The sequence below is a fragment of the Corapipo altera genome, unplaced genomic scaffold, assembly GCF_003945725.1.
Source record: "Corapipo altera isolate COAL_440 unplaced genomic scaffold, ASM394572v1 202, whole genome shotgun sequence".
NCBI classification, from domain to species: domain Eukaryota; kingdom Metazoa; phylum Chordata; class Aves; order Passeriformes; family Pipridae; genus Corapipo; species Corapipo altera.
Window position 1 is genome coordinate 833,501 of NW_020884980.1, and position 22,684 is coordinate 856,184.

The 22,684-nt window shown below is 56.2% G+C and overlaps 1 protein-coding gene across 1 annotated transcript in view; it reads left to right on the forward strand.

The window, feature by feature from the left end:
• Window positions 1-21: 21 nt before the first annotated feature.
• Window positions 22-22,684, forward strand: part of NAV1 (neuron navigator 1) — a 56,147-nt gene continuing 33,484 nt past the window's right edge. The window contains exon 1 of the mRNA XM_027665675.1: window positions 22-116. Within this exon, the coding sequence (XP_027521476.1) occupies window positions 110-116 (7 nt within the window). The 5' untranslated portion in view covers window positions 22-109. The remainder of the gene's footprint in view (window positions 117-22,684) is intronic.

A 22,684-nucleotide genomic window follows, 5' to 3' on the forward strand; every position in this document is an offset into this window, starting at 1 on the left:
CAAGGGGCCGGCGGTGGCGGCGGGCACCGAGGAGAAGCCGTACCTGAAGGTGGACCCCGAGCTGGTGGTGACGGTGCTGGGCGACCTGGAGCAGCTGCTCTTCAGCCAGATGCTGGGTGAGTGCAGCCGCCGGGCTCGACGTCGGCGTGGGAGGGGGGTGATGGAGGCGGCGGCCGGAGGCGTCGGGGCTCCTGACACCCCGTGGGGGACCCGCCAGGGGCCACCTCGGTGTCCCCAGCGAAGGGATGCTGAGGGGGAAGGACCCATCGGTCTCGGTGACCCCAGTCAGTCTTTGAATTACAGAATGGTTTGGATTGCAAGAGACCTCAGAGCTCATCTGGTTCCACCCTGCCGTTGCCAGGGACACCTTCCGCTATCCCAGGTTGCTCCAAGCCCTGTCCAACCTGGCCTTGAGCACTTCCAGGGATGGAGCAGCCAAGCTTCTCTGGGCAACCTGTGACAGGGCCTCCCCACCCTCCCAGGGAAGAATTTCTTCCCAATACCCCATCTAATCCTGTCCTCTGTCAGTGTGAAGCCATTCCCCCTTGTCCTGTCACTCCATCCCTTGTCCAAGTCCTTCTCCAGCTCTCTTGGAGCTCCTTTAGGCACTGGAAAGAGCTGTAAGGTCTCCCAGGAGCCTTCTCCAGGCTGAACACCCCCAGCTCTCCCAGCCTGTTTTCATAGCAAGAGGGGCTCCAGCCCTTGGAGCATCTTCCAGGCATGCCAAGGGGGAAGGTGCTATCAGGGTCTGCACAGCCACCTCTTGCCTTGGAGGAATGGCAGTTCCTCCTCATGAGGAGCAGTGGCAGGTGGTGGTGGAGCTCGTCCTCCCCCACGTGTCTTGTCGGCTGCCCCTTGTCTCGACACCCCCAAATCCGATGGAGGTTGCCTGGCTGGGTGCCACAGCTGCTCCCCACCATCGGGGTGGGTCACCCCAGGGGTGACCTTGGGAGGCTGCTGGCGGAGGTGCCGTACAAAGGGTCTGCGCTGCTGCCGTGCTTTGGGCAGATCCAGAGCTCCTCTGAGGTCTGGGGCTCTGGCAGAGGAGGGTCCTCCAAGGATGCTGCTGCAGGGTTTGTGTGAGCCGGTTTCAGCCTGTGGCTGCCTATGCCTTGCTGTCCTGGCACGTTTGATCCCTCAGCTTGTTGGTTTCCATGAGAACAGCGAGCGCTGGCCATGCCCCTGACCTTGGGAGCACAGTGGGCTGCGGTGCTGGGTCTCGGTGGGGCTGAGCCCAGCCCTCGCCTTTCTCTACAGCTCTGTGCTGATCTCTAGTAACTGTGGCCACCTCGGGAGCCCTCTGCCTCCCCCTGGCACCCTCTCCTCCCTGCGTCCTGACCATCAGTGCCTGTGGGCTCAGCTGGACAAGGACCACGGCTCCCAAGAACTCTGTTTGGTCTGGCAAACTGGGGTGAGAAGGTGGCGAAGGAGCCCTGCACAGCCATTGTGGTGCTCCTGGTGCCCAGCTGTAAAGCCCTGGTGGTTAGTGATGGGGGGAGCAGCAGTACAGGCAGGGCTGGTCTGTCCAGTCCCTTGATGTTCCCTGCCTGGGACCCCCTTATAGGAAGCCGGGAGCTTCTCTGGCACTTGAGCTGGCTTGAGATGCCTTCTTCTCACTGCACAGTGAGTAGACCTCTGCTCTGGGAAGAAAGGAGAGAGATTTACTCCAGCTGGGGCTTGGGGGGGCAGTTTGGAGATGTGGAGTGAGCTGGAGGAAGTGCTGGGGCCGGGGACCTGTAAAGCTGCTCTTGTTGAGTCTGGTTCCCTGCAAACCCCTGACTGTTGCGTGAGCCTTCGGGGTATCACAGCCCCTGCTCCAGCGCAGAGCTCTGGCTCAGCAGGCACTGGCATGTGCTGACACACAGGCATGGAACCTCCCAGCCCATTGCCCTCAGCCCCCTGGCTGTGCCCAGCTACGGGGTGGGTGGTGGGCACCCTGCCCATTCCCTGCCTGGCAGGGTCTGTTCCAGCTGCTGGAGCATCCCAGGGCTTGCAACTGGAAAACCACAGAGTGAGCTTGAGGCATGGGCAGGCAGACCATGGGGATGAGCAGGTGGGACATGGGAGGTCAGCCTGGCTGCCCTGGTGGTTCCACAGCTGGGCTCACAGACATCCATCCCTAGCCCTAATGCCGTGGGAGCACCAGATGCCGTGGGAGCAGGGCAGGACTGCGGGAGGATTTGTCACTTATGGGACTTACAGATTGCCCCTCACTGCTGTTGGGATGCCTGGGAGAATCTCACTGTCCCCTCCTGTGACACTCTGCTCTTAGGTGGAGGTTTCCTCAGCACCCCCAAGAAAAATTCTTGCAGGACTGGCCTACGTGGGAGTAACTCCTGGTTTGTGGCAGTTGCGGGAGTACCAGAGGTCCACAACAGGGATTTGTGCACATGCTGAGGAAAACCATGGGTTGTGGAAGTGCCTCCAGCACCCACTTTGGTTTCTGGGCTGTTGCCTGTGTCAGTCAGGGCTGACCTTGACCTTTGGAGGTGTTGAACATCCATTTGGACTGCACTTACCACCTGAAGGCTTGGTTGACTGGCCTGTGAGGGCCAGACTCTGACAAATCTGTCTTCTGAATCCCCTGCTCTGTCTATTTGCCAAAACAGGTCATTTTACAAGACTGCCAGGCTTCCTACAGGGGGGACTGAGGGCTGTGTCCAGTGTTGGGTGGGGGCAGAGCCTGGGGTAGGCAGAGCAGGAGCTTCAGTCTGCTGAAACGTCACTTCCCTTTAGTGGGGCTGTACTTCCCACGTTCATGGGAGTTGTGATGTTGAGTCACACCTACTTACCTAAAGCTGTGACTGCCTATATGGTGGGGATGCCAAGAGGAGCTTGGGGATGCGGAGAGAAGGGAGCAGTGTGACAGTGGTGATGGCTACTCCATCACTTTGTATGTGCTGGTGGCACAACCATGACTGAGGATGCCCGAGCATGGACACATGCTGAGCCTCCAGTCCTGACCCCTTTGCTTTGTCTGGTGCAATCCAGGAGGATGAAACCTTCTCTGGGGGCAATAGTACCTTCCTCAGTCTAACTTTTTCGGGGAGAGGTAGTTCCTGCGGTGTAGATAGACCCACAAGGAATGGGATCCCAGGAGAGTGGGCATCATGCCATGTGTGGGCTGGTGAGGAGGGCCAGGAGAGGAGCTTTCTCCTGATTGCTAGAAGGTGCTTGGGAGGGAGGGAAGGTAGGTCTCTCTACTGTTTCCATCAATCCCTTTGGTAAGAGAAACGTCAGCCTGAGCTGTTTGGCCATGTCTACTGGAGGACACCCTGTCCAGAGTGGCACAGGAAAACTCACAAGCTCGGTTTGTGCTGAGAAGAGAGACAGGAATTGCAGGGATTTCCAGCCTCGGGAGATCTACTTGTCCTTGAACTACTGACCTGTATTGAGAAGCCTATGCTGCCTCTGAGCTCCTGGCCTCACCAGCCAAGGTGGCTTCCAGAGACCTTCCGTGTCTTTAGTCTCCACACCTGAGTTCTCATCTCTGCCTCACGCTCCTCCTGCCAGAAGCACTCCACTACCAAGCCTCTCTTGGCCAAAAATACAGTTTGTTCAGTAGCGGCCAAGTGTTACCTCTCATTCAGTCACCGCCACTGCCTCATCTGTTTGATGGCACCGAAGCCTTTGTAGCTGAACCGCGTTTAAAGCAGAGCAGCCTGCGCAAGCCAGGAGAGGTCACCGGGACGCAGCGACCACATGTGCTTTGTAGAGGCTATTTCCATCCTCCAAATTATACATTTCTCTTCAACCAAAGACTGAGGCTTCTCATAAAAGCTGGCTGGCAGCTGGGGTTGCTAATTACACCAGCGCCCAACCACAGGATGAAGGGGGCGGAGGACGCGTGGCCAGCGTGGTGGCAGAGCTGGCTGTGCAGAGCTGGCCGTGCCCGTCTCTGTGTGCGATGGACAGGAGTGTGCAAGGGCATGTCTGGTGTCCAGCATGATGGGCACTTACCTAGAGCTCCCCAGAGCACCTCCAAGAGCCTGCAGCTGCTTTCTGCAGCTATTTCCTTGTCCATCTCCTGCTGGATGTGGTGCCTCTTAAGTGGCTGCTGATTCGCATGAGCGAATTAAGAGGTCGGTGTTGCGTGGGCCGGAGCCCAGGCGGACACACGTGATCCCGGGGGAGATGGTGTTCCCCGAAATGCTCGCTGCAGGAGTCTGCAGCCCTGCCAAAGTCTGCAGGTGCAGCTATAACCCATCTCAGTCCTGCAGCCCTTGGGTGGGCCATGCCACCCTTCCCCAGGTGGCACAGCAGGGATGTCCTCGCTGGGCAGCGCATGCCTGTGGGGACCTGGTACCCCTGTGGTGCCGACATGCAGGCAGGACAGCACCCAGCTGTGCTTGTACTGGTGCTGACTGGGCAGGTGGGTGGTGGGGAGGAGAGCCAAGGGCTGGGACAGGCAGGTGGGCTCCGTGGCAGGCGGGAGCTTCACATCTCGCTGTGGTCAGTTTAAAAAAATACCACAGCACAGGAAAGACACTTGGCTGGTGTCTGACACATCCTGCATGAGGATGTTCCCGACCCCGGTGAAGATGGTTACCAAGGTATTCCCTCTTGATGCCCTCCCATCGTTGCTGGGAGGTGCATGGTGTGGGGTTAAAGGAGCACCTCTGCCCCACTGTGTTCCTCCCTCTGCCTCATGGTGTTCCTGACAGTTTAATTAAGCACTAATGGACCTGTGGCAGTGCTGTGCAGCAGTAGCCAGGCTCCCTGGCAGGAGACCATGCGGAGATCAGAGACCAAGTAGCTCTTCACAGTGATGGGAGTGGGTTATTGCCTCATAAAGTACTGTAGCTGCCCTGGTACTGCTAATGCTGTTCCTGTCTTACGACCCCTGTGTGACAGTGTCTGTGTCATGAGGTCGTTGGGATGGGGATTGATTTCCTTCTGCCCACAGAGCTGGACTCCCACCTTCAGGATAGGGGTAAGGAGAAAGGGGAGAGGTCCATGGTCATGTTGCTGCTTCCAGCCTCCTCCCAGGAGCTGGCAGTGAGTAGAAGATATGTCCTCTCTCCAGCTGAGATGGCTGCAGTGACTGGAGAGGTCTGGAAATGTGACCTGAGGGTCCAAGAGCTTCTGCTGAAGCTGCTTGGGGTGTGCCACATTCCTAGTGATTACGGCAGTGTGGAAAAAGGGCTGGGAAAAAAATAAATCCAGATTTGTCTTTCAAAATTTCCCATGGAAAGAGAACAGAACAAACACTTGAAGGCAAAGATATTTGGGGATGCACTGCTGAAATGAAATCCTCCCCAAAAAACCTGAAAATCCCTGTTCAAATGGGGCTTTCCCAGTGACTGCCTGTATCTCGCCCCCAAATCCCATAAGAAAATATGCAAATGAATGGAAAATTATGTGCAATTCTGGAAGTGCTATTTGGGCTCTGTTGGTGGGAGGTTACCACAGTGGGACCTGGGCCATGTCTGCTCATGGCCTTGCAGTCCCCTCAGGGTGAGTGCTGAGGGCTCCTGGGATGGACCCAGCCCAGCTGGTCCTGCCTGGTCCGGGTGCCTCGTGAGCTGGTGGCAGTTCTGGGTCCTTCTGGAGAGCCCCTGTCCCCAAATTTGTGTATTTGGCTTCTCAGGCTGTGACATATATCTCCATGCCCACAGCCCCCCCTCGTCACAGGTCCCCCCACCATCAATCACCCTGTTGTGTCTGTTTAGGTTCCCAGCTCCTTGCCTTCCTGTGCATCTTCTTGTGGTGCCAGACAACAATGTCCTTGGTCACCCCTGCTCACAGTCCCTGCTGCCCGCTCTCACTCGAGCATCTGAGGACAGCACTTGGCTGGTGCTTGTGTCCACTGCATGGGGGAGGATTCATTCCAGCTCTGTGAGAGCCAGAGCCTGCACCCTCTGAGGTGTGCAACCTGTGAGTGATGCCAGTGTCCAGTGCCAGCCCGTCTGCCATGGCCAGTGTGTCCTCCCGGCTTCCCTGGCTCAGCCACGGTCCTGCCCGGTGGTGATCAGGTAGTTGCTATGGGATTGCAGTCTTGGGGTCAAGACCGCCTGGCTCTCAGTGCCAGGTGGACTCACTGGCACATCCTCTGAATCGGTCACTTGTCTGGTCCAGAGTGTCTTTTGTGGCACTGTGTATGTGACATTTGGTGCCCTGCATGTGTAGTGGCAGCAGCGTCCTGGGCTCCGTGTCTGTGTTTGGTGTCCCTGGACAGTGTGTGTGTGTGTGTGTGTGTGTATGTGTGTGCAGTGTTCCTGGTACCAGTGTCAGCAGTGTCCTAGGGCCGTGTGTATGTTTGGTGTTCCTGGTACCGGTGACAGTGGTGAAGCTGCCGAGCCTGGATCCACTCGCTGGGTGGAGCGGGGATGGCTCCGTCCTTCTGTGGCATCTGAGTGCTTGTTCTCTCTCCAGGCTTCACACCTTGAGGGTGTCTCACGCAGAGCTGTGGGGATGCAGGAGGGCAGATACGGTGCTGTTCTGCTGTATCCCCCACCCTGCAAAGTCACGTCCTCCTCCGGGCACATGAGGCAGCTCTCCTGAGGGGACCCAGGGGAGGGGTTGCTGGTTCTCCGACTGGGAAGCGGTGAGCTCGGGAAGGCAGAGGATGTTCGAGGCTAGGAGCTCGGCCAGGAGGCTCAGCACTACCCCGTGGAGGGGCAGAAGGGGGAGTGGGGCTTTCCTACGCTGCTGCATTGCAGCGAGGAGCAAGGAGCTGAGCGGGAGGGGAGCTGGGAAGGCAGGGATGCTTCAGCCGGGAAGCTGGAAAGGCAGGGGATGCTGCATTGCAGGGCTGAGATTAGAAGCTGTGCAAATGGAGATGTGCCTCTCAGGGTGGGTGTGATACTGAGGAGCGGTGCCCAGCGCCCGCCAATCTGCTGGTCCCTCCTCTAATCCATTTCTTCCACATTTTGTTTCACTCCAGCTTTTCTCTCGTTCCTTGTGCTCATATTTGTCTTGTTCAATTGAGGCAGTAATGTATTTTTTATTAATTCAGGAGAAGGGCTGAGATTCATCTCCCACTGGAAGGAGCTGCTGGAATCCACGTAGGGAAGCTGAGCAGAAGCTCAGCGCAGCTGGGCAGGACGTTTTCCTCGATCCTAAAGCAGCCTTGGATAAGGGAGGTGGCTCCAGAGCCTTGTGGTCCTGGCGCAGGGGCCAGCGCAGCATGTGAGCTCCCTGGAGGGGGGACTTGGGCAGACCACGGGCACACACATGCCCCTGTGCTGCCCAGTGAAATGTAGGTGTATCCTGCAGCTGGGACATGTGCCTCCACCTCTGTGAACATGTGAGTGTGCCAGTGCACTGGGAGCACGGGCTTTTCCACCTGGCGTAGGCATCGGTGGTGCTTACTCACTCCACATCCTTCCAGTGTCCTGTCAGCCTTGTCTCTTTCCTGAGCTCTCCTGCTCATCCAGAGGTGGGTGCTTTGCAGCCCTCCCCTGCCCACATACCCGTGAGGGTCTGGCCTCAAGCATCTCCCTGAAACTACAGAAGGAATTTATGGCAAATCCAGGAATTAGTATCTGAAGACGTAAAGGCAGGCCTGCTCTGCCTTTCCCTCAGGCTGGATCTTGCCCAGTGGGTAGGGAGGGGATGGTGAGCTGGCTAGGAGGGACCCAGGAGCTGCCTTTCAGTGAGGAACTGAAATTGAGGGTTTGAGCCCCGCTTACGAAGCCTCGGTTCCCTCGGCAGGTTGTGAGCCTGACTCAGAGCCGCAGGTGACGCAGCGGGAGGGCTGGGCCCTGTGCCAGCTCCCTTGGCTCACCAGCCGGTCGACTGGCTTCGGCTGTGGGATGGGAACCTCTCTTGCTCGGTGAGCTGGAAGAATGGCTCATGGCTGAGATCCTCGTTGGAGCTGCTGGAGGTTGTGTCGTTTTCATGCAACCCTGGAAAGTGGGCAGAGCTGTGCTGTGGGTGCTGTAGCCTGTGCTTTATGGGCTGGAGGGGAAAATCACAGAACTATAGAAAGATTTGTGTTAAACCATTAAAGATCATCTTGTTCCAAACTCCCTCCATGGGCAGGGAGACCTTCCACTCTCCCAGGTTGCTCCAAGCCCCGTCCAGCATGGTCTTGAGCACTTCCAGGGATGGGGCAGCCACAGCTTCTCTGGGCAGCCTGTGCCAGGGCTTTATCACCCTCACAGGGAAGAATTTCTTCCTAATCTCTAATCTAAGCCTATTCCGTTCAATTTAAAGCTGTTCCCCCTAACTGCAGCTTGGCAGAGGAGCAGTGCCATGCCTTTGGCACCAGGGAAAGGTGGAACCACCTTTATTTCTCATGCCAGCCCTGCTGGGTGCCAGCCTGCGTGGTTGATATCTGGGGGTGCTGCATGTCCCACCTCTGTGCATCTCGTGCAGGGTTGTGTCACCAAGAGTGACAAAGCTGGTGGTGAGACCCTGCATCCAGACAAGCTTCTTCAATAGCACCCAGTCCTGGCCAAACCCAGCCCTTACTGGCTCTACTGGGAGCCCAGACTGGCTGAAGCTTTACATCTCTGTGCTTTGTCATGGTCCTGAAGCATCCCCAGGGCCGGCTCTGCCCCAGCCTGGCTCTCCTAGTTCCACGAGCTGCTGTGAAGCACACTCAGAGCTGCAGCGCAGGTACAGCTCTGTCGCAGGCTATTTTTAGCATGTGAGCTTTCGGCATCGTTGTGCACTGAGAATAACTCACTGAGGAGACACCTCTCAAAATCACGTGTCCGCCCCCCATGTGCGGCATTGCCGTCGTCTCGGGCTTCCCACGTGTCAGCGTGGAGTCTGTCTTGGTCTTGTGCCAGCCCAGATCAACACAAAAACAGGCTTACCCCGGTGTTTTTTCTGGCCTGGGGGTTCAGCTGGTTTGGCATGGCAGGGCCGTGTGGCCCCATCCTCGGCAGGATCCGCCTTTTGCGGGGAGCACAGTGGGGAGCAATTTGGGCTCCATAAAACCCACCCCACGGAGAGCAGCCCTTTTGTGGCCCAGCATGTGAGATATGGGTGCTGGCAGGGAGGGATGTGCTTGGGGAGCACAGGAACCTGCTCTTCGGGCTGGAGCCTGTGATGGTGAAACTCATCAGCTGAATGAACCCCTCGGGCTGGAAGCGTTAGGGCTGCCGGGGTATTTCCAGTTCACTTTATCTCTGGCTTGGTGTTATATTTCCAAGCAGATGCAAACAAGTGGAAGAAGAGATAGTGGCTAATTCATATTGATCCTTATGATGCGGGAGCTCACCGAGGTGAGCTGGGGCTGGCAGAAAACACGCTGTGGGCCATTGGATGGGGCCACTGTGTCCCTTTCTGGCCTGTTCCTGGTGTGGTGCCGCAGGGGACACGTTTTCAGCCTCGTGAATGCCTGCTCCCACATCCTGAGGTTTATCCCAGCTTTGGTGGTTCAGAGGCTGGAGGCAGCTTTGCCAGGGTGGGTACAGAGTCATGGACCGACCCAGCAGTGGTGAAGCCAGGCAAGGCAGGGTTGTTTTTGCAGGCTCCAAGGTGGGGGCAGTGCTTTGCAGGAGGAGGGATAACTGGGTTCCCCTCATGTTAAAAGCAGGAGGAAAGGCATTTGACAGATTGTGGCTGGGACCTGGGACTGTCCTGCTCTGTCAGGGCAGGACCTATGTGGAGCTGCATGTGCTGTGTCTGCCATGGGTGCAGGACCCCTGGCCACACAGCTGTGGCCCTTTGGAGCCATCTCCTCATCACTCCCTTGGTGCAGCGGCAGTCTGGAGGCTAAAGGCTGCAAACTCCCAACAGGCAGAGCAGAAGCAAGGGAAATAATGAAATTCAACTTCTTTCCATCCCAGAAGGGAGAACGGACAGATGATGTCCTGGAAATGTTGCTGCCATGAGCCTGGAGAAGCATGTGCTGAATCCCAAGGAGCTGGCCTCTCACAGCAGCTGAAGCTTTGTGGGGCTTGGTGTGGCTGCAGACCTAAGGGTGGGAGTAAATTGAGTCTGCCTATGTTGGTGGTTGATGTGGGGCTTTCTGTCAGATCAGAGCAGGGCAGGGCTGCTGGAGGGAAGTGGCTGTGGGACACTGATGGGGACAGCCCCTGGGCTTCTCTCTGGTGCTGCTTCAGCCACTGGGCATGGTGGAAGGTGGCTGCCCTGCACTCCTGCCTCTCCTGGATGTAAGGTTTGTTTAAAAGTGTAACAAAAACCCTTCCAGGTAATTGGGGTCACCCTGGACATGCATTGCACCTCAAAGTGGACAACGAAGAGGAGTCCTGGGAGCAGAGGTGCCAGTGCACAAGGGACCTGTTGGCTCCTCGTAGTGGTAGTTTCTCTCCCAAATAACACGCATGTAGACTTGGCGTGGGGTTAAAATCCTGCTTGGGCTCAAGGACGTGTTGTGTGTTCACTGGCCAAGGGGAAGCACCGGCATTTACCTGACTCCCAGCCGCAGACCTGAGTCTTCTCTGCCTCAGGCTGTGCGTAGCCTGGAGCTCACAGATCATCACTGCGTGGTCCTTTGTCAAATTCCATTTTGATGTCTCACCCCGGGTGGTTTGAGGCTGGATTTATCACTGTCTGGACCTCCTGTCTCCCAGTGTGGGGCGGTTAAATGCATCAAAAGCCAGCTGTGTCCTGACCCTGCAGGGAGGAGCAGCACCCAGAACCAACCCCAGGGCTCCTGCTCCTCGACCCTGTGCTCTCAGTGACACAGGCACGGGGGATGGGACAGCGAGGGGCCCTGCCCTGCATGGTGCCTCATCCTTCTCCCCAGGACTCATCCTTGTTTCAGGGATGCAGGAGGGACAAAGCTGGTGTCCTTCAGTACTCCAGACTGAGCACAGCAGCCATTTGGGGGCTGATTTACCAGCAGATCGAGACCCTCCCTCCTTACAGGCCGGAACATCTGGAGGAGGGCAGGCACTCTAGCAGCAGCACCTCCAGCCATATCATTTCCATTTCCCTGAATCCTTTTAGCTGTGCTTTCATTGTACTGTGCCAAACAACATCCCAGTGCTGCTGGAGCACTAATATCCATCATCTGGCTGCAGTCTGTAGAGCGCTCAGAAATTTGGTGCTATTTTCAGTGGAGTTTTCCAAGTTGAGCTTATTGGCTCATTGGCATCTGCTCCCAGATGTGGCTGGTTCCTGTGAGGGGAGGGGAACAGCCCCGCTCATAAAGCAGCATGGGGAATGAGTGAGGGAATCTCATCCTGGAGCCTGGGAGAAGCTTTTGGGGCCGTGCAGAGCAGGGCCTGGAGCTTGGGATTTTAAAGCTGCTCCAAAAACCCCTCTGCAAGCAGAATTTGCAGTGGGAGGTCGCCCATCAGATATTAGTGGTGGGGAAAGTACAGTAACCTGAGGGCAGGATTCGATCTCAGCTCGCCTGCTGTTTGCACCACCAGACACTTCCCACCCTGCTCACTTTCGAAAGGGAACAGCAGGTAATAAATTTTCTGGGGTGATTTCCTTGGCAAACAGTCATTGCGCTGAAATGGGTGAAACTCTTGGGATTCCTGCAAACCTCCCCTGCCTGGAAGCGAGGCACGAGCGCTGGCAAAACGGAACACAAACCCTGAGCTCCAAATCAAAAGTAAATGTACAAAGCAGCTTTTCCTGCCTTGCATTCCCAAGTGGAGCACAGTAATGCGTGCGGTGCTGCTTTTCAGACCTGGCTGCTCTGTGCTGCAGCGTTGACCAGCGGGGCGAAGCCGCGCTCCCTTTGCTCTGCTCCCCATTTGTCCATCGCTGCGTTCCGGGGGCAGAGGGGCTGGTTTGTTTTGTGGCTGACATCCTCATTCCTTTTGTGGGAATAAAGCAAACTCTGTTTGGTTGAGGTTCTCTATAGCTTCAAAGTCAAATCGAATTCGGGTTGCCAGCTTCTTTTTGTATTGCAGGAGATGCCTGTTTTCCATCCCAAACCATCCATGTTTTGCAGCTCAATAGCACATCCCAGACAATGGCTTTAGAAATCAGACGCCTGCATTTTGGACCCACAGTGCTGAGGAAACGCCAAGTGGTGCATAGGGTGCCAGAATTCATGCACATGGGGAGAGAGAAGGAGGAGGAAGAAAAACTTGCTCCAATGGGATGTTTCCAAGGAGATCATGGTAATGATCTTCCATTTCCATATAGGTTTTCATCCACTGGTGGAGTGTGCTCGCTTGTAAGCCAACGTTACACATGTCCTGTGTGCAGAGTGCAGCAGCTGTCCTCAAAATGCACACCGTGGTGGGGAAGCTCTGGAGCAGCAGAGTGGGATCAGCCTGGGGTGGTAGTAACCCATATAAGACTACAGGGATGTTCAGGGATGCAGGAGGGGATATTAGGAAGAAATTCTTTCCTATCAGAGTGGTGAGGCCCAGGCACAGGTTGCCCAGAGAAAAGCTGTGGCTGCCCCATCCCTGGAAGTGTTCGGGGCTGGGTTGGATGGGGCTTGGAGCAGCCTGGTGTAGTGGAAGGTGTTAGATCAAGATGGTTTTTCAGGTCCCTTCCAACCCAAACCATTCTATGATGTTTCTGTGTCCCTGCCCCGCAGGGTATGGGAGCAACCTTGGCTCTGCATAACGTCATCTGGGCACGTCTTAATCCTCCCCCAAATCAATGTCGTATGTGGGATGTGCCTCACATCAGCCAGTGTCCAGCTCAGAGCTGTGTCGTGGCCAGACATGCTCTGGCACTTGGCTCTCTGGAGCGAGAGCCCTGTCAGGAGCTGTGCAGGTCTCTGGGAGCAGGGTGTCCGATCAGTGCTGGAGTGGGCTGTGTCCTTGCCTCATTCATCCTTTTTTCCCCTGGCTGCCATGCTGGAGGAGCTGTGTTAGGCCAGGGAGGATCTCAGGACTCTGAGGAGGGTCAGTGAGGCTGTGCCCACTGCTGGAGTGTGCAGGAGGTTGGTTAATATACGATATTCCCTTGTCTTTCCAAGTGCCTCACGCTTTCCAAGAGCAGGAAGTCGAGTCTGAGCTCTGCTTCTCCCCTGTGCTGAGATGGGTTTGCAAAAGCTACAATTTCTTCTGCTTTTTTTTCCTTCCCTCTTTTCCTGTCCCAGCATTTTTCCCTGACCTGATGAATTTTTAAACAAAAACATAGTGAGGAGAGAACAGGAGAGAGGGGAGAAAACTCAGGAGAGGACATGGGGAAAAAAGTCTGTTGTCCAAACCAGAGTGATTTCGAGTGGAAGTGAAAGTTTAGGCTGTGTTTTTAATTTGAAAATTCCCACTAATTTTAAGTCACTTTATTGACAGGAGAAAATACCTTTCCTAATGCTTCTTTTAATAAACCCCAGTTTTACAAGTAGAAGTGTTAGTAGTTATTTGAAAAATACAGTGGAATTATGGAATTAAAAGACAGCTGCTGTGCTCTGTAATTCCCCCTGGCTGTACCAGGGGTCAGTGCTCCCTGGAGATGGGAGCTGAGGCTGGAGGAGAGGGACAGATCCCCTGCAGATGCCTCTGGGTGTTTGTCCCTCTGTTCACAGGGGATCGCAGCCACATGGTGGCTTTACACGAGGACAGATGTGGTTCCTTGCCTGTTGGTGCAGGGCAGAGGAGCAGAGGCAGGACTTTGGGTGCAGTGGGTCAGAATTTGGTCCGAATTGGAGCCCTCCAGCTGGAGAACTGGCTGCTTAGCACTGGAGAAAGTGGAGGAGTCAAGAAGGAGCATGAGGATGGAGGGGGGGTGGAGGCAGGCGAGGGGGCTGGCTCCCAGTGCTGAGAATCACCAGGGATTCGCCCACATTCTACCATCAGGGGGGCTCGCCTTGCTCCATGAGCTGGGCTCTGACCTGGGCTCTGACGAAAGTCATCTGGAGAGTTTGGATTGCTGATGAAGTCGTGCTGTGTCCCACCAACGCCGAGGCCAGAGCCGAGCGCTGGGACCAGCCGCTCCTGCTGCCCTCCCTCGGGCCGGGCTGGTTTCCCAGGGCCATCACCTTGGCAGGTAGATTGAGTGTTGTTGGAAAACCAGCTTAAATCCATCTCTGTCACATAGTGCAGAGCAAAGAGAGCTCCTTGCAGATCTCACTGTATGTCAGGCTGGAACAGAAAAAGAAACATTTTATGGTAATTTTTCAATGACTTTCCAATTTTTTTTTCTTGGTAAGCTGTCTGCAATCACTTACAGTGTTCCTGAAGGGATTAATTACTCACTGGAGCTCATTGTGCTTATTTCGTATTCTGAGCCGTTGGATGTGATGCCTGCCTTGGATCGAGCGAGGGGTCACATGGCATTTCTTTTTCCATCCTTTCTCCCCTGTTCTGTTGTATCTGTCAGGCTCCTGGTGTGAGCACTCCCTGTTGCTGCTGCGGTGGGTGCTCAGTCAGAGCTCTGCACGTGATCCTGATTTCCCTGCTCCACGCTCCTTTTTCAGGGGACCACAGCCAGAAGAAGACAAATCACTTCCTTGTTTGAGTGACTTTTGGCTGATGCTTTCCCCCAAGCTGTAGTGTTGGCTCGACTTCTCCCGCAGCGGTCGTGGCTCTGGGCTGTGCATCGTCAGTGCTTGGACAGGCCCCCAGAGCAAATCTGGGGAGAAAAACTCAAGGCACATTGCAGAGCTGCTTCCCACGGCGAAGAGGAATTGTGCCATGCAGGCAGCCATTGCTTGGAGCTGAGATATCTTAGAGGGGATAAATCCCGGCAGTGGTGTAGCCATCCTCAGGAGTATGGCATTCCCGGGAGGGTCTGCCTGTGGGACAGCACGTGCTGGCACTTTGACAGCACGGGGAATGGCATTGTCTCCAACTTGGCTGGGGATCCCCAACTGTCCAAGCTGGGGTGTGACTCGGCATGGTCTCAGCTTGAACGGATCCCACAGCCTGCAGGGGATGGGGCTTGTCGGTGTGCGGGATGTGGAGGAGAGCGGCCGCTCTCCCATTCTGCCCAGAGGCTCATGGCTGCTGTCACCACATGTCACTCAGCCCTTGGTGTTGGCAGTGCATAATGAGGGCGGCCACAGGAGCTGGCACATGGTGGAGAGTCCAGAGGCTCCACTGAAATCTGTCCTAATGGTGCCAATGCCTGTTTCGGAGTGTTTTTTGCCCTACCCTTCTCTGGCACTGCCAAGCCCCCACTAAAACTTGGACTTGCAGGTGGAACAGCAGCTCTTTGCATTGAATAATAAAGTGTGCCACAGAATCACAGAATATGCTGAGTTAAAAGGGACCCACAAGGATCATGGAGTCCAGCCCCTAACCTGACACAGGACCATCCTCAAGAGTCACACCATGTGCCTGAGAGGATCATCAGTGTCCCTCCCCTCACCATAGTGCAGCTGATGGATTGGAAGTGAAGAACACACTTCTTTCATGCTGCCCCCCAGCCCCCTGAGGTGCCTGGGCAGGGACTGAGTGGCGACTCCCATGGGGTGACCAAAGAGCTTTCTGGTCCTAAGCATACCCTTCCTTCCCACAGCACACCCAGATTTCCTGAAGGAGACAGGATGTTCCTTCTCTGCAAATCACCTTTAGTGAGAAAAGTGTAACTGCTGCTCAAGAAAACCTTTTCCTGGCGGTGAGGACCCTCCAAGGGCACTGTGAGGGGAGCACCCAGTCTGGAAGCAACCAGAGGACAGTGCAGGTCTGCCGAGCCCTCATCCCTGCGCTCCTCTCCCTGCGGTGGGGAACCATCAGCACTAAGAATAGATCGTTTATTCATCCACATCCCTCTCCCTCTGAAGAGTGCTCGAGGCACTGCGCAGCAATTAACACAAGTTTGTAATAGCTCTGGCAGATTGGCAGCATGGCTTTTGCTGCCAGTGGTTCTGAGGATGGATGGGGGACTCTGGTGCTGCTGAGCTGCCTGGCAGACACCTGGCACCTCCCTGGCACCTCCCTGGCACCTCCCTGGCACAGGGGCGTGGGGCAGTGCTGTGATGTGGCAGGATGGATGCTGGGTGTGGAGCTGCAAGATGGGAAGAGGCATGTGGAGCTGGTGCTAGTGGGGAGGGGAGCAAACTGTGGAGTGAAGCAGGGCACAGTGCCCTGTACCTATGACTGCAGCGGGGGTGGCTCTTGGGAGCTGGCACAGCAGGCAGGGGAGGTCACCTGCACTGATTTGTGCCACCCTGGGCTCTCTGCTGAGTTATCAGGATGTCTCATCCCGCTTCTGGGCTCGGGGCATGGGGGACCTCGGGGACAAACAGAGGATTGTTGTTGTCATTGTGTCACTGTCAGACCCATGGTGCCCTCTTCAAGCAAACCTCCTGCCACTCACCATGCACAGCTTCATCTTTGGGAGAGCTGGGGGGGTTTACTTTGTGGTGAACATGAGCTGGGCAGCTGATGGGGCAGACTGAAGGGACCCCATAATCTGTGACGTGCATGTTGGTTCTCATCCCTGCCTGGGCCACTATGGCAGATGCTACTGCGATTTTCAGGAGGGTGAAACTTGCCTCAGTGCCTGGTAGGACCAGCACCCTCAGGCACCCCAGCAGTGCTTTCCCACCCCGCTGCCGGGGGACCACAGGTGCAGGGAGACCCCGAGCCTTGCGGGATCCTGCTGATCATATGTGCATATTGTTTCCGGCTCCCTGCAGGCTGCTATGCCTGGTGCCAGAGTGAATTTGGCACCTGGCCCTCCTGCGAGGCTGGGGAGGGGAGAAGAAAGACTGAGTCCTCCTTGCTTTAGGCAGGAGATTCAGTTTTCCCCGGGCGTGCACAAAGGCCGTTTATCTCCGGAGCAAAGCCCTGGTAACCACAGGGCAGAGCGTGAAGGGCTGATTAGGGGCTGCGTGAGGAGGGGCCCGGAGGTCGCGTGCAGGCACTTCCCTTCCCATTTCCAGGACTTTCCGTGGTAATGGCTCCTATTCTCCTCCGTTGTTAGGACGTCACTCACACGCAGCTCAAACGACATCTGTCAAAACACGTCCCCCCTGTCCTTGGTGCTCCCAGAGAAGAGGGATCCGTTTGCCCCCTAATGAGCCTGACATCAATTAATCATCAGCCTTAAAAATTAGCATTGTGGCAGTACATGTTGAAGGAAAATGATTCCCTAGATGGAAGCAAAAATAGCCTGGGTTATCTCCCTCCTCCCGCGGGAGGTGGCAACAATAGATCCACTAACGAGCCTAGAACTCATTAAACTGGGTTTGCCCCCCGAGGTGCTTTGCCTCCTGCCCCACCTCTTCTCTTGAGGGGCTCTTGGGGGACTCTCTCGTGCAATGGCTGATGACCTTCCATGGAGTCTGGTCCTGCCACAGCTGGATCCTTGTGGCTGGTGTCCCCTGGGCTTTGCAGAGAGTCCAGGGTGAGCTTGAACTGCTGAGCCCCTTCCTGAAGCTGAGGGTTTGGAGGGGAGCAGCACTGCTGGAGTGCTGTTCTTCTGGAGTGAAGGATGCTCCTTCCCAGCTGGTGCTGCTGGGCTGGGACTGGGCTTCAGCAACAAGGACATATCCCACTCAGGGTGGGTTGTCCCTGTCCGGAGTGATAGCTCTGAGCAGCACTGGTGCCCACAGCAGCTTAGTAAGTGCCAGCTCCAATATTCAGGAGCTCAGCAGTGGGTTGGAGGTCTCCAGAGACTCCCTGTCTGTGGGGTGATGGGGACAAACTTCCCTGGAGGCTCATGATGAGCTACTCTTTGTGCCCATGCCATGCTGGGATTTTCCATGCTTGGAGCTGCTCTTCCTTGCTCCCAGGCGAGCTGTAACCCCGGGGAGCAGCTCTGCCACCCGTAGCCTCCTGCCTTTCCACGTAACCACCCCTGGTACTTGGGAGGTGGCTGCATTTTGGGTCTGTTTGGGTGGCTCTGATTGCTCAGTGCAGAGCAGCTCCACAGGCTGCAGCTGGCAGGGAAGCCGGGGAAGACATTTTGCATTCCTGCTGGAGACACATGAGGACTCTTTGGCTGATCCGGTGATGGACAGACAGACCAAGTGTCTACCAGAGCCCAGCTGAGGCCAGGGAGAATTGTGTTTGCAACGCATTGCTCTGCACAAAGCTCGCAGTCACAAGGCGAGGGGGACAAAAGGCTCCCTGTTTGCGCCGTCCCAGTGGGTGCAATTCCAACAGTTAAAAAGCAAATGTGAGTTGTTTGTCTCCATGAATATAAAGCTTCCCCAAGCATGGCCGTATTCTGGCTGGGAATGGGGAGTTTGGCTCCGCTAATGACTGTTCTCCTGCAAAACGGAGCCAACTCAAGCCAAGAGCTGCCCGGCTGGGCCCTTCCCCGCCAGCCCTGGTGCAGGGATATGGGCTGGGGTGGGGACAGGCTCTGAGGTCTGATAAACGCCCTTTCAGCCAGGCCTGGGTGCCCAGCAGGGAGCAGTGGGCAGGGGTGGGTGTGGGGACCTTGGCCAGAGGTGACTGCCACCTGTGAGCACCCTGCCAGCACCTGGGACCTTCTCCCATGTCCTCAGCAACAGGGAACCCCAGGCAGGGGAGCATCAGATCTGCTGATTTGGGGTGTCTGACTGTGAGTCCAAGGGCTGCTGTCACAGGCTGGGACCTTGAGTCATGTCTCTCCATACCTGGGCTTGGGTGCTGCCCTGCTCACAGGAAAGCCTGTGAATCCCCGCGGCCCTGGGTTTTCACCAGAGTTTTTTTTCCCAGACCAATTGGAGAAGGAAGGGGATGGGTGTGCATGACTGGAGGTGCAGTGGTACAGGACAGAGTGCCATTGATGTGCCTGGTCCTGATCTGCCTGGTTCTGCTGGGGTGGGGACAGGCTGTTGTGAAGCTGCTGTGGGGCCTGGGGTGAAAATGGGTCTGGGAGGAACGACACTGGGGCTTGAGGCATGGGCACATCCACACCCTCTCTGTGGATGATCCTCATCAGTGATGCAGCTGTTGAGATGTCACCAGTGCCAATGTGGAACGAGCACTGTGGACAGCTGCCTGTGGCTCCCCTGGGGGCCTGTGGTGCTTGACCCCTGTGTCCATGGCAGCCAAGCTGAGCTGAGCACAGCCCATGGGCATCTCCACCTTTACCCAAGGGTCTTCTCCTCCCTGGCTGCTCCTGCATTTGCCCCATCCTCCCCTTGTCTCTCTAGGCCGTGGGGACTTTGGAGAAGGGCTGTGCACAGCAAGGGAGGGTTGTTATGGGGGAAGGACATGGCTGTGACCAGCACAGGCCTTGTACCCTCCCTTCTCTACAGGGCAGTCAGCTTGGTCCTTCAGATGCCGTCAGCGGTGGGTGCAGGATTCCCCCTGCTCCCACATTCCCCTCCTCCACCAGGCAAAGCTTGGAGTGGGAGCTGGCGATGTCCCCAGATGTAGGGCACATCTGGAGGGCACCGAAGCAGTTAAGTGAAGGGATGATTTGTGCTATAGAAACCCGCAGTTCCTTCCTTTGATCCTCTGAATCAGCCCATTGCCTCCTTCATATAAAGCCCCATTTAGCTCTGCTTTTCCCAGTAAGTTTGAAGGCGGTCGCGGCTCGTGGCTCCTCAGCAGCAGAGAGGAGCCCGGCTTTCTCTTCTGCTGAAGCAGAATCAGGTGAAATCTCTATGGCAACTGGCAGATGACAGGGAGTCTTGTTGCCTTGGAAATGAGGCAAGGCAAAAAAAAAATAAAACAACCACCCAAAAAGAGCCATCTGGAATTTTGAATTTCCACAATGTCCAACCTGCATCTGGTGATGTGTGGGGAGCGTGAACCCGCTGCCGCCGGCTGTTCTGGGGCCCCCGTGCTGGGGCCTGACTGTGCCTTCTGCCTCACCCTGGGGGTTTGGTTTTTTTTGTCCCTCTCTCCCCCATTCTCTGGCTTTTTTTTGTTTTGTACAGGGTCTGCAGCATTGCCCTGAACGTCTACTGGTGGCTGTGGGAAAGGTGTCATATGTGGAGCATTGAAGGTGCTGAAACCCCCAGGCTGGACACAGCTGTGCTATGTTGGGGGTCAGCATGGTGCTGGCACACCCTGATAATGCAGAACCCTGAGGAGGACAGGAAGCTCTTGGGGGAAACTGAGGCACAGAGCGCTGCATGACCTGTCTGACCCCACTCTGTCAGCTTAGCACAGACCCCAGGTGCAGTGACCGCTGGTGACGCTGTCTCCATGTGCCCGAGGCCATGGGGCTGTCAGCAGGGAGTTAATGTCACCGTGTGTCTGCTGCTGTGTGTGCTGGTGTCCAGAGGCTCGCGGCACCCCTCGGAGCATGAATCCAGTCCACCTGCCATCCCTCTCCTTCCCAAGCTGCACAGGCACTTCCACGGGTTATTTTAAAGACCCACAGTGCTGGGAAGTGGGGTATTGGGATGCTCCCAGCTCCTTCAACGTTGCTTTGGAGGCAGCTGTGGCACTGGGATGTGCAGTGCCATGCGCAGGAGCAGGGTCTGTCCCAACGCAGGGGATTTTGGACTCCTCTGGCTCATCAGTGCAGGGAAACAGAGGGCAGCACGGAGGTGGGATGCACAGACACAGAGCAGCTAGAGGCTTTGGAGCTGGAAAAGGAACTGTGGTTTGGACGTGCAGGTGGGGTGGTTTGGGGCCAAGTGCAGCATCCATTGAAAGAATAACCCGCAAATGGGCTGGAGGCCCGGCCTGGATCTCTCCAGCGGGTTCACTTGGAAACTTGTGTATGGGAGAGACCCAATTAAGTAGATTTATGGCTGCTCTAGCCTGAGAAAGTCTGAATCCCTTTTAAAAGCTTGGCTCACTGGAGCCAGACAGGGTCCAGACTCCAGGTCTTCCAGCCCTGCCCTTGTTACGAGCAGCAATTCACAAGGCTTAGCAGCCGCGATTTCCCCCAAAGTGCTGATTCGGCCGAAGTCCCGGCCTGTCACTGCTGCACTGCTGCTTATTGTCTGCTCTCACCTGCCAGTGGGGAGATAGTGGCTCCCTCCCACAGTGTGGGGCTGCCCCAGCCTGCACTGGTGGCAGTGGTGGGGATGGTGGTGGTGGTGGGGATGGTGTGACGATGGAGATGGTGTGGTGACAGGGAAGGTGGCAGTGATGATGACTGCAGTGATGGGGATGGCTTGGTGATGGGGACAGCGAGTGCAGGCAGGGGAATTGGCTTCCTCACCTGCTGCAGCCACCCCCGGAGCCTCTGGTAGAGATGTTATTTTGCAGAAAGGTCCATCCAGCAAGGTGTGGGGTGGCCATGCCAAAGTGGGGGCTTTTCACTGTTCCTCCTCTGGCTGAGTTCTTGAAGGGGCTCCCTGGGAGACTCAGGTCCTGCGCAGCACATGCTGTCCCCACAGCCCTGCCCACTGTAACCCCCTTGCCTCCTCCAATGGTTGCTGCCTGGCCTCTCCTCCCTTGACCAAGGGCAAGCACAGGATATCCCGGGCTGTGTAAAATCTCCTCCCTCAGCCTCACAAGGCTACGCATGGGGCAGCACCATGTGCAGAGCTTGGCCTGCCCTGGTGGAGTCATGGATGGGGACCTCAGGTACCTGCAGCATCCTCTGCATGTCCCCCCTCCCCGATGGCAGAAGGCTGTTCCTCCGTGTCCTTGGGTTACAGCATCTCTGGCTCCTCCAGGCTGGGGACTGCTGCCTTCATCCAGGGAATGGTGTCCATGCTTTTCCCTGTCGGTCCCCACCCCACCCAGGGTGGTTCAGAGGCACCAATCAGCTGTCTGGGTACCTCAGTACCCTGTTACCAGAGTGCTGGATGGCACAGGGCTTCCAGCCCTGTCCCTGCCCCTCAGGGAGCAGGACCCTCTTCTGGCACTGCTGCGGGGGATGTGGGGCTGGCAGCCAGCCCTGGGCTCACACCAATGAAAGCAATTAAACCAGGAGTGCTAATGAACTGTCTGCCTTCTGGGTGGGGCAGCAGGTTTGCAGGAAAGGGGGAGATGCACGTCCAGGGTGAGTGAGGGTGGAAGATGTGCTCTGCCAGCCTGAGTGCCCTGGGACATCTTCTGAAACAGCAAAATGCTGTCTGGGCTGATTCATTCATAAATGGGGCTGGGAGCCTGGGCTGGGGCAGATGGAGGGAGCAGTGTGTGTCTGCACGAGGGTTCGTGGACCTGGGGAGTGTGGCTGGGCTGGAGGAGGCTCATGGCCTGAGAGAATGGGTTTTATTGCAGAGTTTATTAGTGGATTTTTCAATGCGCTGGAAGGAATTGAGCAACCAGTTAAAAATGTTTCTGGGCCTGGGGAAATTTGTTGCAGCTACTGTGGAATAGGGGCCCACCAGAATGACTCAGGAACACCGTAAGGCCTTTCCCAGTGAGTTCCTGCTTGCTGCTGAAATCTTTGCTGGGTCAACAGGAGTCCTTTCTCAGTTGGATCTTCTGAAACGAGACCAGTTGGGTCGTGGGGGGAAAGAAAACACATGTGAGTGCCACACTCATGCTGAGTGTATGAACACAGGCGCAGACAGTGCATCTGTGCAAACCTGGCACCCTTGTGCCAGTTTGGTGTCATGTCCTGCTGTCCCCCTGCCTGCATACGTGGGCACAGGCGTAGGTGACACACATGCACACCCCCACACCCCCACACCCCCCCACTTTTCTGTGGGCTTTTGCTGCCATGTGGCCCACACATGAACATATGCATGATGCAAACACACACACACGGGTTCCTGTGCCAAGGCACATGGGCCACACGTGTGCTACGGACGCAGCCCTGCCTAGCCCCAGTGGGAGCTGGTGGCCACATGCTCCTTTGAAATGAGCTGTCAGAGCCTTTTGGAGTTGATGATTTCCTCATTCCTTGGTGTACTTGGCCACGTCGGCAGAGCCCGTCTGCAGGACATGGCTGTGCCCCAAGATGAGGAGAGAGGAGCTGCTGCCACTCCCTCTGGGGGTGGTGGGAAGGGCTGGACATGAGTACAACCTGGGGCTCCCTGACCTTATCCAGCCATGGTTCTGCACTACCTGTCACAGTCAGACCCACATAGTCCTGT